Genomic DNA, 17512 nt, shown 5'->3' on the forward strand with positions numbered 1-17512 from the left:
GGGACCGAGGAAAGGGGGCCTTCTGAGCGGATGAGGGAAGAGAAGAAAGGCCCAAGGAAAGGAGTTGAGGGGGGGATGGGAAGAGCTGGGGCCAGAGGGAGCAGGGAGGCAAAGAGGGAGCAACTCCTAGGCTGCAGAGTTCACAGCCTCAGGACAATCAGCCCTGATCCGGCCCTGCTGACGGGACAGACGTCCTGGGGTGGCCATGGCAAGGCAGAGCCTTCCTTCACTGACAACGACACACGGAGGCCCTCGGTCCACTTAGGGAGGCTTCGGAGGGGCGTCTGACCTCGCCAAGGATGGGCTCGCTAACAGCCTGGAGCATGCTTAACAGTCTGGGATGAGTAAGATGCAATTTGGTATTCAACAGACCTGTTACATATTCATCTCCAAATGTGCCCGGAATCCAAGCAGGCCATCAGAAGTCAGCCTCCCCAGGCGCTTCCATCCCTCACCCCAGGTTCACTTTTCAGATCTGACACATTTCCATTCCCTTCCCAACTCCCAATCTCCCGGCCCCTCGGAGAGGAGACATCACCATCATTTCCATCCTCAATCCTCTGATCTCTTAGAGAGGAGGCAATTCTATTTCCACTGCACTGATTGAAGAAATACTGATAGGGAAAAATAAATACCTGGTTTGGCTCCCTACCCTCTCTGGGATGAAGCTCAGTGGCTCTCGGGACATTAACGAAGTGAATGGGTGGCTACATTCTGAAGTCAAGGTATTTCCCTCTCTGGTTACCTTATTTGGGGATTTGGGGACCATACACCAGGACTCTAATTAGTCAATCAAGAACTGGCTTTAGGCTTGCCGAGAGACAGAGAAGGAGAGAGAGAGAGGGAGAGAGGAAGAGGGTGAGAGAGAGAGAGAGAGAGAGAGAGAGAGAGAGAGATGCTTTCTCTAGTTAGAAGCCTGGATGCCCTGCCCGGTGCCTGCGTATTGACAGAGCTCTCGTACCTCCTTTTCGCCAGGTGCCACTCTCGTCATCTTCTGGGCCATGCTCTTCATCTAAGGGCATAAAGAGGCAGTGTTAGCAATCACTGGTCCACAGCCTCACATTGTGTATATAGCAGACCTGCAGGGGTCTTCTTTCTCTGAGCTCATCATACTCTGTTTTTAAGGAGAGTTTAATTACCATGTCCTCTTTATTTATTTATTTTTTTAAGATTTGTTTATTTGAAAGTCAGAGTTACAGAGGGAGAGAACTTCCATCCGCTGGCTCACTCTGTAGATGGCGGCAATGGCTCAGGCTGGCTGCAGCCAGGAGCTTCATCCGGGTATCCCATGTGGGTGGCAGGGAAGCAAACACGTGGGCTCTCCTCTATTGCCTTCCCCAGGCCATTGGCAGGGAGCTGGATGGGAAGTGGAGTAGCCGGAGCACGAACCGGTGCCCATATGGGATACTGGTGTCACAGGCGGTGGCTTTACCTGCTACACCATGGCACTGGCCCCATCATGTTCTTTTTAAAAAGTTATCTCTCACCTTCAAATGGCCCTCGTCTGCTGCCCCTACCTGCACTCACCAACATTTTGAAGTGTTTCCCATGGGCAAGGCGCTGCGCCAGAACCTGGGGACGCATGGGGGACAGGGCTGTTGGGGCCCTGTCCTCGTGGAGCTTCCTGTTCGCTGGAGGTACCTGTCACTGGACGCCTGATCCTTTCCCCTGGACCCCATTTCTCCTTCCTTCCAGAATTCTCTTTACAGCTTGTTATCTCTAAGCACACATTCTCTCTGGCTTTAGGCACTCCAGGGTTAGGCTGCTGGGGTGTCTCTGTATGCATCGAAGTGCGTGTTCAAAGCCTGTGTGATCAATTAGTCCTTAATGTATCCGTCTTTGGTCAGCTGTATTGGAGGCTGGTCATGTACAGAATTTTATGTTCTTAGTACTTGGGGCGTGTCGTTATCTTTTTACTGTTTTTTTTTTTTTTTTTTAGCCTGCCTTGTTCATTAGAGTATAAGCTCCCGAGGGCAGTTGGAATGGCCTTTTAATTAATTGCTGTACCTTCACAATGGGTTCTAAGTCAATGCTAGTGTCTAACTCCAGTCAAGTGTTTATATGGTCAAAGTCACAACATGATTGGCCCACGTTTCTTACTCTCATTAACTTACTTCATCTCAGGCTTGATACTCCCTGACAAAATGGGAATTGGGCGTTTATAAAGAGAGCATGTGGACCGAAATCATAGTTAGCTATTTTATACACTGGGCAACACAAGCAAAAATACACTTGCTGCTCTTGTCATCCCCACTTCCTTCATCTCGTACATGCATGTACACACACACACACACACACACATGCATATGTTCCGTGGGCGGGGTTGAACAAGCCATGTTTTGAGGGTTGAGTACTCAGTTTCTCCTGGCTGTACTTTCTGGTCTCAGGGCACTTTCTGGTTTTACTTCTCCCTAGCTATACCACTACATGGAACCTTGTAAGGTATGGAGACCCAGTATGTCAGAGTATGGGAAGCAAAGGTCAAGCTCATAAGTTAGGAGAAACAGCACAAAAGCATATTAAGACACCACCAAACATCAAAGAAGTAATTGGTTTCACATAAAAATAATACTGTTCTTTGCAAAAATAAGAATTAAGGGAGTGGTATTCTGGGGAATCTGTCTTCAGCTAAACTGTGTGTGTGTGTGTGTGTGTGTGTGTGCATATGTATGAGTTACATATATTGATGCTGCAAGACGCTCTTTAACTCAACAATTCTTTTCTCTGTGTATGATCAGGTAGCCGAGAACTTCCTACTTGAACATCTGTAGGGAACCCCCCCCCCAACCCCACCATAAGGAATAAAGACATGTGATAACAGAGGAGTGAGATCACATATAGGAGCTAGATCATGCCAGATCACGCTGAAACAAATCCCATGAAGCATCACTCTTGGTACATCATCTTCTCGTCCCTTGTGTCCTCCTCCCCTCCTTCCTCCATTGTGAAGCTTTTCCTTGTCGACGTGGGCTGATCTTACAAGACTGAAAACCTTAAAGCAAGAGTTGGCGCCTCCTCGGTTTTGGAGCCACCCAACAATTTGGACAGAGAGCAGCGCTTTTGCTGATATCAAACTCCTCAATCACAAAGCCCAATAATTTGCTGTGTGCAGGCACTTGTGCAGAGAGGGTTATTCTACCTCTGCTGTCTGCGCGCAGCTGTCTCTTCCTCCCAATTCTAATCAATGTAAATTGGGTCAGATCTCCACTGTGAATTACAAATTGGATCCGAAGTTGGAGGGTCACCGTGCCTGCTACTCCACCTCCTTTCCACCACCATTAGATGGGAAGCTACACCAAAGATCTTTTCTAAATAAATCAGACTTTATTGTAAAACTCGGCCACTGACGAGACATAACCTCATTAGCATTGATTTTAAAATAAATTATTGAAAGTGGCTTGCCTGCTCTTTGCATTTGTAAAAAAGCAGAATGTAAATGTATTTGCAATGATAAAAATGAAAGCTAAAACTTGATTCCTTTCAGGCAACTGCACTTAATCTAGTCATGCTACAAAAATGGAAGAAAGAGAAATCTGTTCTATGCAGTTCAATTCCAGACCAGATTCTCTGATTTCCACTGCGCCTTTGGAGTCACCTAGACAGAAAGAAAGACGCTGGCCACAGAGCTTATAGATCATTCACCGCCTCTCCCGAGCTCCATCGTGATGGATGGCGATGGGGGAGCTCCGCTCCCCACATCTGTTCTACCTAGCGTTGTCCTTCCTGGGTGGCTGAGAGTGGAATCAAGAAGGCTGGCTATTGATGGGCCGGGTGCTGTGCCTCAGGGTCCTTGGGGAGACGGCGTGTGGGGCACTGTCACCCAGTGAAGGAAAACGCCCCCCGCAGCTGGCTGGGTGCCGCACACCTTCCCGGCTGCAGAGGGTGCGGTGCACACAGAGGGGCGTCCAGTTCATCTCAGGTCCTTCCGTGAAACCAAACCGGTGCCTTTCAAACTCCAAAGTCAAGACAACGGATGACATGGCAACAGAAAAAAGTCTTTCGTGCTCAAAAAAGGGGGTGGATTAGGTGGCTAAATTTATCATTTTTATGAATCTGTAGCAGGAAGCTTTCATTTTAAGAGAGTATTTTGAAAAACATTTTTTAGGTTAAAGAGCTTGTTGAACTTCTTCATAAGAATGTTATTAGGCATTTTGGCATTACATCAACAGAAATACATCTTCATTTAAGACAGAATTAAAATTTATGTGCTAGCTCAACTTTAAGCAGTAATATATTGTAATGGTCCTTGCTCCTAACAGGGCATATGGGACCCCCATCCTTACATAGGCTTTAAACAAATTAACCTCCAAAGATTACTGCCCACTTATTACATTAAATGCTCTAGTTGATTCCCAAATATCTCATCTCAAGTGGGAAAGCCAGTGCAGAAGAGCTGTGAGCTGTGGGAACATGCAAGGGGGCCTCGAGGTACCGCCAGCGCAGCAGCACCCAGAGAGCCGGCTGCAATCAACATTTTTGGCACAGCATCAGGGACACTAATGCGAGGCTGAGAGAAACAGGACACTGACTTCTCCTCAGAGGGACAGCGAGGAGCCAGCTTCTCCTGGCTCCTGGCTCCAGCCTGAAGTGCTGCCCTGACACCCCTCCACCCTCAGCCAGACCAGTACCAGGAAGGATAACATTCAGAAACATGATCAGACGTGGAAGAGAGGAAATCGCTTCCCCCCAGCACAGCAAAGGGCCACGAGCTTAAACGACGCCGACTCTATCGATGTGCAACCAGATGTCAAGGTGTGCTGGTGACAGAGCCGACAGAAACAGACCCAAAGTGCACAGAGAACGTGTACAGAAGTAGGAACCAACTGTCCTGTGGCATGGGGATAAACCTGTGGATTCTACAGCACCTCCTCGGACAACATGCAAACCACAAGCAAGATGCGAGGACACATTTATTCTCTGCCCTGCATTAGGCCGTCTCAGTGTTTGCCACTAATCTTTGTGACATGGCCTTGCAAGGTACTAAACCAATTTGTGTTAACTGCAACACTTGGAACACACTGGATTTAATTTCAGAAATAGTAACCAAGCACTTACGAAAGGGGGAGAAAGACCTGTCTCTAAATCACTGTGGTTTGGGGCTAAAGCAAAGCTCAACTCTAATTGAGAATCTGAGTGTCACTGACGAGATACATTTAGCAAAATCTGTAGTATATTGTAAGGTTGAGGTTGGGGGGGTAGTGTTTTTTTTCTTATGTTTATTCATTTTCATCTATTTGAAAGAGCATCAGAAATGGAGGGAGGGAGGAGGGAGAGGGAGAGAAAATCTTCAATCAGCTGGCTCACTCCCCAAATGTCATTCCTGACAACAGCCAGGGATGACCCAGGCCAAATCCAGGTGCCAGGAACTCCGTCTGGGTCTTCCATGAGGGTGCCAGGAACCTATGTACTTGGGCTATCATCTGCTGCTTTCCTGGGGTACATTAGCAGGAAGCTGGATCAGAAGTGTGGAGTAGCCAGGACTTGAACCAGGAACTCCAATATGGGATACGGGTGTCCCAAGGAGAGGCTTAGCCTGCGCGATTCCAGTGTTGGTGCTGGCCATGCAGCGCCATGCGGCTGGGACTCAGTGAGCACAGGGCTGCCAGGGAAGAGGCCAGGAGGCTTGGAGGCGGCTGGATGATGGCCCTGACGCATCCCCGGTGTTCTTTCTCAAGTGAACTTTGCATTTTTGGTCTCTTCTTTTCTGTTACTATTACCATTTCCCTTTGCTGTAGAGGGAAAAAGCAATTCCGCAGAATGCTTGTTTGCATTTGACTCACATTTTTTTTTTTTTTTTTTTTTGACAGGCAGAGTGGACAGTGAGAAAGAGACAGAGAGAAATGTCTTCCTTTTGCCGTTGGTTCACCCTCCAATGGCCGGCGCACCACGCTGATCCGATGGCAGGAGCCAGGTACTTATCCTGGTCTCCCATGGGGTGCAGGGCCCAAGCACTTGGGCCATCCTCCACTGCACTCCCTGGCCACAGCAGAGAGCTGGCCTGGAAGAGGGGCAACCAGGACAGAATCCAGCACCCCGACCGGGACGAGAACCCGGTGTGCCGGCGCTGCAAGGCGGAGGATTAGCCTAGTGAGCTGCAGCGCCGGCCCTTGACTCAGATTTTACAAAGCCAGTTACACGCTTTATTGTATAGCAGTCTGGTTTCTGGGTCTGGGACAGCCTGGCGTGGTGACAGGAGCTGTTACAAGGCCCCAGTTACGGTTCTCCAATGGTCTTAAGCTCCTTACTGATTCCAGCCTTGAGATCCCAAGACCAAGAGAACCCTGAGACAAGCTGTCCTTTTATGAAACCTTGAATCATGGAACTGGGCCTGTGCTGGCCTGAAGAATAACTTCAGGGAGGTGAGAGGGGCCCGGAGAAGCCTCGCATTCGCTGCACATCGCTTCGGCACTGTTCGTGGTGCTTTCCTGCAGTTTCACCTCTTGCAGATGAGATCCTAAACGTCAAGGGCCCCCATACACGGGACACGGATGTTCAGAAACCCCACTGGATACCAACTTTGAGACCATGCGATCCGCGACTAGCGTTTCTGTGGTCTGGCTGGAAACCTTGAGTGCTCTGGTTTTCCCTCCTGGGCAGAAAGCACTAGCCACAGAGCAAATGCTAATTATCCCGTGATTAATGCGATATAGTGTGTTTAATTTGATGGCCCATACATTATTTTCATTAGGAAAAAAAATTTTATTGACGTGGTGTATGTTCTGTACACTTTTCTCTGTACTGTGAAGCCCATCTAAATTAAACTCCGGAAGGGATATCTACTGACTTCACTTTCCCCGTGGAGTGAGGGCTTATGGAGGCCCCAACTCAAAGAGGAAGACGGGAAGAACTGTCAATGCCAAATGTCCTCTACAAAGCACATTTACCTGTCACAATGAGACAATGCTAGAGGCCCAAGCACTGCACTGTTGATGAGGATGCAATGTTAGCCCAAGCCAGCGTTGCTATCGGCTGTCCCTCCACACAGCACCTGGCCTCGCAGTAAAAACGAGCCTGAGCAGAAGGTGCGCCCTGCGTTCCATCTGCTCGGGATTCTTAATTTCACCTGCTTCATACATATAGCTGGAAGTGTCCAGCTGGATTGTCTCAGGTCTGGTTGGTGAGGGCGGGGACCCAGCCACACCCCAGCTCTTCATGGAGGTAGTGCTTCCCATGTAACCCAGCGAACTAATAACAGCCCTTATCTCCCGAGTGCTCGCCATGTGCCCGGGCTCTGAGTTAAGTGCCTTCTATGCATCCGGTCTGGACTCTCCACTGCATCTATCTACCATTGCTATTATTCTTTTCCCCATTTACAGGCAGGATAATCAGAGAGGGCAAGTAACTGGCTTAGGGCCTCACAGCTGGCCGAACAGATTCATCTGACTTAGAGCCAGTACTTGCACCTGCATGCTGTGCCTCAAACACAGCTCAAGTACTTGCTGCTCAAGTACGGGGTCGTGGGGACTGGAGGCAGAGGGGAAGCAAGGTTTGGCGCCCTCAAATTCCTTCTCAGTTCCTCCAGGAGTGGTGGTGTGGCATACGCAAAACTCAGAAAGCAATCTCAGAAGCGGCAAGCTGAATAGAGCGGACAGGAGGCTGGGTGGTGGAAGCTTGAGGCTGAAATTTCCATATCATAATTAAATGCCAACATGTCCCGCCTCCAGCATTGTGACGGATGGAGGTTCTTGGGAGAGAACCTGTTGGCTGAACCCAGCGTTGTCCTTTGAAAACCTATGGGCAAGTTACCTAACAAGCAGAAAGAGATCCTGGCTCTTCTGCTGGGTGGCTTTTCTTAGTCCCAAGAGATAGTTGCTATGGACACAGTGTAGGTGGCTTCTTTGAGAAGGCAGATCAGTCTCCATGCCCTTGGGTTCACCCTAGCATATAAGCTGTTGGGAAGCTTGGAGGAACGCCCTAATATTCTGGGTTGTGCTACCATGGCCAAGGATAGGGAGTTTAGGAGGTGAGAGAAAGAGGGTCTCTAAGAAGCCAGTCAGCATTCATCACCCCACCTAGCACACGGCAATGGTCCCAAACTCATCTTTTCTGTGGCCTCTTGCCCTCTCCTTCCGCTGTGCTGTGTCTCTGAGCATCAGCCCTCTCCTCCGTGACTCCTCTGAGAACCAAACATGGTCCATGAAAGGCCCCTTCTTGGCGCCCCAGAGGGCTGAGTGGCCGGTCCTCCACAGCTCTAACCCGACGTGGAATGTCACCTGGATATTTCCCCAGGCCTGGGCAGGAGTGAGCAGAACGCAAGCTGGCTAGGAAGATGCTGGCCAGGTTGGGGCGTGCATCTCCTTTTAGGGAGTGTTGTGAATTGGATCCATTTCTGCACCCTGCTGTTGCAATGGAGCAGACTGTGAAAGGGAAGATTCTCAGAGGAGCTGTGTTTTAATGTAGCAATTTGATTCAATTTTCCACTCTATAAAATTACCCATCACTGCTCGTTGCTTTCTAACAGACACCTTCACTCTTAATTTAACAATCCTATCGAATTCTGCCAGGGAAATTGGAAAAATTTATCACCTGTGAAATTTTATTTTCCTTTGGTTGTATCTGTTTTTGTAAAACTTCATTAACGACGATGACTTGCTGAGGAAATTATCATTTTTTTTTTTTAACTTCAGACACAAGAAATGGTTCGACCTCAACCAAGATATCATTTGCATAATAAAACACAACAAAAAGGCTGGGGAAGTCGGGACTGGCAGAAGCGGGAAGCGCTAGAAGAAGATGCACCCGCCCCTGGTCGTCCCCGGTGGGTGAAGTCCCCAGCAGGGAAGGGATGTGTGTGGCCACAGCCCTGCTCCTTGGCTCAGGAACCAATGACGTGGCTTTCCCCCAGGAAGGGGCAATGCAGAACCCAGCACTGAGAGAGCCTCAGTGCAAGTTACTTGCTGAGGATGCTTTTAGCAAGCAGCCGTCTTCAGGGGCCCGAGTACTGGGTTCACCTTAGTTTCTGGGAGCATCTGGGACTGAGGCTTAAATTGCCATAAATTTAGGCTTAATTTGCATTTTGTCGCAGAGCACAGAAGTCCTGGCAAATTTCCACGGGAAGGATCTTTCTGCACGGACCACAAAGTCCAGCGCTCCTGTGGTCTAACTCCCTCACCATGAAAAGGTGCAAGCATCAGTTTTCCCAGTCTGACCCCCACTGCGCTCTGCACCCATCACAGCTGCTGGTATCCCACTGGCGGGGGTGACGAGGAGCCTGGATGACTGTGCGTTTTTTTGAGGTGACGGCGATCATGCCTTTGGAAACAAGGAAATGCAGAGAGCAGACCACTGTGGCGGGCAGAGGAAGGATGCTAGGCTCATTTTTAAGAGATGTGGCTTTTTGGGGCCGGTGCCATGGCGTAGCAGGTAAAGCTACCGCCTGCAGTGCTGGCATCCCATATGGGTGCTGGTTCGAGTCCCGGCTGCTCCGATTCTGATCCAGCTCTCTGCTCTGGCCTGGGAAAGCAGTAGAAGATGGCCCAAGTCCTTGGCCCCTGGCACCCATGTGGGAGACCAGTAAGAAGCTCCTGGCTCCTGGCTTCAGATTGGTGCAGCTCCACCCATTGTGGCCAATTGGGGAGTGAACCAGTGGATGGAAGACCTCTCTCTCTTTCTGCCTTTCCTTCTCTCTCTGTGTAACTTTGACTTTCAAATAAATAAATAAATAAATAAATCTTTTTTTTTTTTTTAAAAGAGATGTGGTTTTGATTTGTGGTATGTCTGAACTAAGTGGTGATGAATTGTCGGGTTTTCTGGCACTAGAAAGGTGAGCCACCACTGTATACTGTAGACTTTGACATCCTGAATTGGGAGGCAACTTTGTAGTATTCTCACAATTACACAGGAAAAAAGTTGAAACTAGAGTTTTAGAACCAATGAAATAAACCAATGGAAACCAACCTGAGTATTCACGGCTCTTTAACCTGTTGATGCATGCAATAAGTTATTCCATATGGCACAGATCAAAGACACACCCTGATCAACTTCGCCTGGCTCCCAGAGGCAGGCACAGCCTCTATCCCGGGAGTGAAACATTCCTCTGCATTTTCTTCTGCAGAGGATGAAGGTGAGATTTGGCTTCCTTTGGCGTTTTCAAAGTTCTAGTCTTCCACCAGGTCAAGAGTTTCTGAAACTAGTGCAAGACAATTAGAAGACGAAGTTTCTCACCTGGTAAGACCTCGTAAATGTCGTCTTCTTTCTCCTCTGCAGGTTCATGGATCCCCATGCCCCCCGGCAAGACAGTGGGTCTGCACTGGGGACCAGGATTTGGGGAGTCAAAACCATCAATGTCATCATACATCTCTTCCTCTTCTGCTTCTTCTTCCTCTTCCCCCTTCTCCTCCTCCTCCTCCGCCTCCTCCTCCTCCTCCTCCTCCTCTTCGCACGGAATGGTTAAGGAGCTCAGATCTGCAAGGGCAAAGATGAGAATGTAACAACCAGCGAGAAAAAGAAAAGAATAGGACAGAGAAGGAAAGAGGGGGGAGGAGGAGGAGCGGAAGGAGGGATGAGAATAAAACTTGTCACAGGGAAATGAAACGCTAGGTTAAGTGCTGTTATTTCTAATGTGGGCCTTGGTGGCAGGAAATCTACAGAAAAGGCCAGGCTCGCACTGCATCAGGTTTAAACCATCAACATAAATCCTTCCCTGCAATAAAACTTGATCAGGACGAAGCGGCTCTGGAAAGCATGGGTGTGTGCATAAGGACAGGAGGCGAAGGGAAGAAAACAGGGCAGAGGAGGAAAATGCCAGCATGCCACACGCTGCTCCTCAAGCAGAAAACTGGACGGGTGGGGGGTGGGCCTCGTCCTCCGGACGCCGGCAGCAGGGGGCACCAAGGGGGCTTCTCAGGGGAACTGAGCTGCGGGAAGCTGGTCTCCCCTCCGATCTTACTGCAGGATTGCAGACAAGTTTGGAGAAAGGGAGAGGGGAATAAATGGGTCAAAGTGGAAGAGAGAGAAAAAAAATGGGGAATGGAAAACTAAAACAGACAGTGAGACAAGACCCCAGGGGACGGCTGAGCGGTGCAGTTACTAGGTCCTTTTGCAGCCACGGTCAGGCTGCCCTTCAAGTTTGTCTCTGCGTGGAGGATGTGGAGCTGCTGCAGCCAAGGGGAGCGGCGGGGCGGGGCGGGGCAGGGGGCCGCTGTTTTGTTTTGCTGGGGGTCTGGGAGGGTTCCTTCCCTGCCACACGGTACAGAGCGCCCTGTGGATGGGTGTGTACAGCCTGTGTCCTCCAGGGGAGGACAGGATACAGAGAGAGTGGACGTTCGTTTCCAAACCCACGCAAATTGTTTGGCTTGATTAGGCTTTTAATAAAGATTCTGCAATGATTTTCATCTGAATTCCGGTGCCACCTCATATGAGGAAAGGATCAAAGACGCATTTGTGGCTTCAACCATATGTTATTATTTTGTTTGTTTTAAAATAAAATGGAATGAATAATTTCTTCAATGTGGGATTCTGAAAGTACCACAGGGTACAGCTCAATAAAGCTGTTTCGAGTTTTATGGAGGTTTACACACTTAGGGGTATATTACACGCATAAATCCACGGCACCTAGATGAGAGTGTACCCTGTAGCCTCGCCATCAATGCTCATGTTTGCCTAGCTGCAGTCTATTATACGGGACGCTGTTGGTAGACACAATAGTTTTGTTTTTGCGAGAGCAAAGGCATAACTGAGCAAAATAGGCAATTCTTGTAATTAAAGCTCTGGTGCTTTTTTCTTCTTATCCGCCATAAAATCCTACAGCAGAGTAAGAAACCGAGATGAAAAAGCTTGGGGTTGTTGGTGGGTGTGCTCCTCGCCAGGTCTTGAGCCACGGGTAACGCTGGTGTTTCTACCTTTCTGTCGAGGCAGGGGCCTGCCACGGAGGCTGTGAGCGCCCTCTGAGGCGGGGGGTGGGGCGGTGGAGGTGCCTCACTTAAGGCTGGCTCCTTCCACCTGCCAGTCCGCCCCCAGAGGAGGCTTCTGGGCCATGGTTGTGGCGGCGCCTGCAGGCTGGCCAGCAGAGGGTACTCTAAGAGCAGTCATGTAGCATCCTTAGTCAGGGCTCATCCCATCCCAGAGCAAGGAGCCTTTTATTGTGGCTTAGGAAACAGTGATTACTTTTTAAAGTTCAATGTGCCGAAGGCCACCTAGATCAGTTCAGGTTTCTACTTCCTACTAAGACTAAAACAAGAAGGTTTTGGACCTCAATTGCATTGGAAGACTTTGAGTTAGATATCATAGATTTCCTTTCCGGAATGTAAGGGCTTAAAAGATGCTGAGCTGGGCTGGTTTTCAGCTCTCCTTTTCTGGTGATTGTGGATATTATAGGCTGGCCTGCAGGCAGGTGGAGGAACAGTAACACCTGAAGCCAGTTCCATGCTGATGTCCTTACCTTACAGAATGGTACTGTTTGTTGTCACCAAGTGGGGCGTGTGGTAGGGGGAGGCCAGAAAGGGCAGAAAAGCCACATCTGAAAGCCTAGAGATATTTACGCAATGTGACAGCAGTGGCAAATGGACTCAAATATCACGTCTTTCTGTGACGATGACGCTTACCCTTTAGCAAGAAGCTTATTTGATCCACCCAGTCTCTGGCCTCGGCTGGACTGGTAGCTGTAAACTAGAGAAAAACGAGCGCATTAGTTTGTCACCTTCACTAGCGTTTCCAGGAATCTGGAGAGGGAGGTTCCAGGAAAGGGACCTGCCAGTTTCAGAGTCAAGTTTAAAGCTCGGGACTCTTCATCTGCTTAATATTTTAGGAGAGACCACGGGTCTCACTCCAAATGGCTTTTTTCTCCCGGCCATCTTGCATACCCAGAAATGACGCCGTCTGAGCCCATTCACATCCATATACATTCACTCATTTGGTTCTCTAGTCCGTCATCAGGTGTGTATTTGAGAAAAGTTCACAGGGAAAACAAAGCTGAGCCACGTCCACGGGCGTGGCAGTGCCACAGGGGATGCGCCTGACGGCAGGTGGGGAGGGAGCACTCCGTCCGCCTGCAGCAGGTCAGGGAGGCTTGCTGAGGGAACACTGCTTGCTTGGAACTTACAGGAGAGTTGGTGGAAACTGACTGGCGGAGGGAGCTGCACGTGTAGGAGAAAACCACAGGCAGGAGAAGCCGCGTGATGAGAGCCTCTGGCACGGGGGAGGCGGCAGAGGGGCTTGGCAGGAGGACAGCCCCAGGTGCAGCTGGAGCACTGAGGGCCAGAGAGAGTGGGCGACTGCGCTCTGAGCTCCTGGAGCAACAGGACGGCCACCCCACACCAGCAAAGGGAATGGGCGGTTCTTTGTTGTTCGCAGGAGGCACTGGGGTAGAGAGCTGTGGGGACAGAAGACTGACCAGACCACTTCAACCAGTCCTCTGGGTGAGCTGTGGGGACTTAGCCATTGTGATGGCTGTGGAAATAAATAAGAAGGGACCAAAAAAAAAAAAAAAAAAAAAAGGGGCCAGTGCCCTGGCTCACTTGGCTAATCCTCCACCTGCGGCGCCGGCACTCCAGGTTCTAGTCCCAGTTGGGGTGCTGGTTCTATGGTTCTATCCCGGTTGCTCCTCTTCCAGTCCAGCTCTCTGCTGTGGCCCGGGAAGGCAGTGGTGGATGGCCCAGATGCTTGGGCCCTGCACCCGCATGGGAAACCAGGAGGAAGCACCCGGCTCCTGGCTTCAGATCAGCTCAGCGCAGGCCGTAGCGGCCATTTGGGGTGAACCAATGGAAGAAAGACCTTTCTCTTTCTCTCTGTCTCTCTCTCACTGTATAAATCTGCCTGTCCAAAAAATAAATAAATAAATAAATAAATAAGAAGGGAAAGATTCGAAGGATACTGTTGAGGAAGAACCCACAGACCGTGCTAATGACTTGGATTAGTGGGCCAGAGAAAAGAGGAAGCAAGTAAACTACACCCTGACTCACACAACACACCACCTAGCAGCAAGCCCCCGTCAGTTTTCACTGTAAATGAATCAGCTTGAAAGACCTATCCCTGAAAAACACTTTAATGATCTGGCCACTAGGTCAGGGTCAAGGGTCAAGATACACACTATATAAGAAACCTAGATTTTTGCATAATACCTATTTAACAGACATTGCCGTTTTTAGTCTCTTAGAAGCACATTATTTAAGCAACAAAAAAATTCATATAAACTTTTTTCTGGATATATAGTACCACCAGAATTTAATAATAAAGTCAACTTAGAAACATACTCAGTGCATACACCTGTATTATATAGATTTAAAAAATTTTTTTAGGAAAGTCTTAGTTCAAATTTTTAAAAATTTGGAAATGAGTCCCAATTTTATCAAAATAAGATCTAGGTAATTTTTTTTTATCAAAATAAGGGTTAAGAAATAAAAAAAGATGAATGGCAAAAAAATTTTTTAAAAGTCACTACTCAAGTGGTTAATCTGAGAATGCTTTTTCTATATTATGTAAGTTGGCTAAAGTTTTTCTGTTGTTTCAGTGAAACTATGACAAAATAAAAATTATCAACAAGCAGGAAACAACATAAAAAACACTGTGTGAGAATCACTATATACCTATCATCAGAATTTTTTTGTTTTAATTAATTTCATAATAGGTAGTAAATGCATGAAGCAAACCTTCAAAATACAAGTGCACTTCAAAAAGTTTGTGGAAATGGAATTTAAAGAGAAATGCATTTTGGTGCAAGTGTTTTTGAAATCCACGCGTGGTGTTTTCACAATATACATATCCATGAATCTTCTCAGACTCCTTGATGTAGGAATGAGCCCAGTGAGGCGTATTTCTCCAGTCCCTCAGTAAGCACGGTCACCTCGACCTTGGAAATTCTTCTGGAGATGCGCAGTACAATTCAAGAAAGTTGTTTCAGACAGCAAGACGGACATAAGAAAAGAAATTATCTTCATTCTCCATTTTAGATTTTCCCTTTTCTGGTTTTCACGGACAGGAATGAAGACAATCAGTTAAAAAACAAACAAACAAACAAAACAAACAAACAAACAGAGAATGGGAATGAAAGCCAAGGACTGAGACTCTAAGGAAAGGACCCAGTGTACTGCAGCAGACTAGACTCACTGGAAGGGGAGGGAAGAAGCGACAGAAGCCAAGCACAGTGGCAACAGCAAGAAGCGGGGACACGACACGGCAAGCGGGAGGACATGTCCACAAAGAGGGTCTTCACTGGCGAGGAAGCCGCAGGTAACACAGCAAGGGGGAAGCCAGCCCGGGAACTGGGGCTCCTGTGCAACAGGGGATGATGCGTCCGTCGGCTGCCCCGGGGAGGAGATGCGCCTACCTACCTCATAGCTGCGCCTGTCCTGGGAGGTCAGCTCAAAGCAGGATTCCTTCTTGGAGTCTCTTCGCAGGTGGGGGGCCATCCGCACACTGTAGCCCTTAATGAGGAAGGTCCCTTTGGGCTGTTTGCCTGCAAGACAGGAAAGCTCCTTGGATCCCTAGAGACCCAAGGCCTGGGGAAGGCACCTGCGCTGGAATGTCACGTTGCCTCCCTGAGGAACCACAACAGCCCGGTTAAGGTTATTAGGGAAGCTCAAGAAGAGGCAGATATCACTGCCAAGCTAGGGAAATGCAGCACGAAAGGTCCAACAGAGACAGGAAATTTATTAGAATGTTAAGAGATCTATAATAACAGAGAGAAGGAATTATTACAGCAGGGACAGTGTGGCTGTGAACCTGAGGCTCTTGAAGGCTATTAAAGAGCGGATGCATTATTATCAGGCCAGCAGAGCTCACATCTGAGGGAGGGGACAGCAGCACTGGGGGGTGGGATAGGGTCCTGGCATCTCCTCTCATGCCCTTTGCCGCATTTGGGTTAAATCCCTCTCCCCTGCCTCCTGCTGCTCAGGTGGGTGTTTTGTGCAAGAGAATATAAATATTTATTTATGTATTTGAAATGCAGAGTTACAGAGAGGCAGAGGCAGAGAGAGAGAGAAAGAGAGAGGTCTTGCATCCACTGGTTCACTCTCCAAATGGCCACAATGGCCGGAGATGGGCCAATCCGAAGCCAGGAGCCAAGAGAGTCTTCCAGGTCTCCTGTGTGGGTGCAGGGGCCCAAGGACTTGGGTCATCTTCTACTGCTTTCCCAGGTGCAATAGCAGGGAGCTGGATTGGAAGTGAAGCAGCCAGGACTCTAACCAGCGCCCATATGGGATGCTGGCACTGCAGATGGCAGCTTTACCTGCTACGCCACAGCGCCAGCCCCAGGAAGAATAATAAAAACTCCGTGTTTCCTCCTTCTACCCAGAGGTCCTCCTGCGACATGGCAGAGTGCTGTTGAGTATCCCCAAATGATGAGGAAGGCGATGAAAAGAGGAGGACCCTTGGTGCTGGCGCTGTGGCATAGTGGATAAAGCCACCGCCTGCAGTGCCAGCATCCCATACTGGCGATGGTTTGAGTTCCGGCTGCTCTACTTCTGATCCAGCTCTCTGCTATGGCCTGGGAAAGCAGCTGAAAATGGCCCAAGTGCTCAGGCCCCTGTACCTGCATGGGAGACCTGGAAGAAGCTCCTGGCTCCTGGCTTTGGGTTGGCGCAGCTCCAGCTGTTTAGGCCACCTAGGGAGTGAACCAGTGGAGGGAAGACCCCCCCACACTCGCCTCTGCCTCTCAAATAAAAATAAATTAAAAAAAAAAATAGAAAAGAGGAGGACCTTAAGGAAAGGAAAGGCTACTCTGTGTTACTCTTTTTTTTTTTTTTTTTGTTAAAGACTTATTTCCATTTATTTGAAAGGCAGAGCCACAGACAGAGAGGGAGAGGGAGAGAGAGAAGAGAGAGAGAGAGAGAGAGGGAGAGGGAGAGGGAGAGGGAGGTGGGGGAGAGAGAGAGAGAAGGAGAGTGGGAGAGGGAGGTAGAGAGAGGGAGAAAGAGGGAGGGGGAGAGCAAGACAGAGAGAGAGAGAGAGAGCACGCATGAGCTTCCATCTGTTGGTTTACTACCCAAATGGCTGCAATGGCTGCAGCTGGGCTGGTCCAAAGCCAGGAGCTTCATCTGCGTCTCCCATGTGGGCACAGGGGCCCAAACACTTGGGCCATCTTCTGCTTCCCTCCCAGGTGCATCAGCTGGGGAGCTGGATCAGAAGCAGAGCAGCCAGGACTTGAACCAGCACCCATATGGGATGCTGGCACTGCAGGCAGAGGCTTAACATTCTATGCCCCAGCACTGGCCCTGTGTCACTCCTTTTTTAAAAAAATACAATACTGGGGCCGGTGCTGTGGTGTAGTGGGTAAAACCGCTGTCTTCAGCCTTGGCATCCCATATGGTGCTGATTCGAGTTCCAGCTGCTCCACTTCCTATCCAGCTCTCTGCTATGGCCTGGGAAAACAGTAGAAGGTGGCCCACGTCCTTGGGCCCTGGCACTCCCATGGGAGACCTGGAAGAAGCTCCTGCCTCCTGACTTTAGATCAGCCTAGCCCTGGCCATTGTGCTTCTGCCTCTCTGTAACTCTGCCTTTCAAATCAATCAATCAATCAATCTTTGAAAACAAAACAAAAAATAAGAAACAGGAAAAGAGGAGGTGGCTCTCCAAGGTT

The 17512-nt window shown here is 49.0% G+C and overlaps 1 protein-coding gene across 7 annotated transcripts in view; it reads right to left on the bottom strand.

Annotated features, from left to right (window-relative positions):
- SKAP1 (src kinase associated phosphoprotein 1) overlaps positions 1-17512 on the bottom strand; it is a 304258-nt gene that overhangs the window by 32721 nt on the left and 254025 nt on the right. For 4 of the 7 annotated variants that reach the window (XM_008271352.5, XM_089318108.1, XM_051825599.3 and 1 more), the window contains exons 7-10: positions 15267-15391; positions 12543-12606; positions 10165-10404; positions 962-1012 (exon numbers count right to left, since the gene is read on the bottom strand). In XM_008271352.5, coding sequence (XP_008269574.2) covers positions 962-1012; positions 10165-10404; positions 12543-12606; positions 15267-15391 — 480 coding nt within the window. The remainder of the gene's footprint in view (positions 1-961; positions 1013-10164; positions 10405-12542; positions 12607-15266; positions 15392-17512) is intronic. The other 3 variants (XM_070060822.2, XM_089318110.1, XM_089318111.1) reach the window with 1 other exon arrangement.

Source organism: Oryctolagus cuniculus, chromosome 17, assembly GCF_051225735.1.
Source record: "Oryctolagus cuniculus isolate XC-2025 breed Fujian yellow rabbit chromosome 17, ASM5122573v1, whole genome shotgun sequence".
Taxonomy (NCBI): Eukaryota; Metazoa; Chordata; class Mammalia; order Lagomorpha; family Leporidae; genus Oryctolagus; species Oryctolagus cuniculus.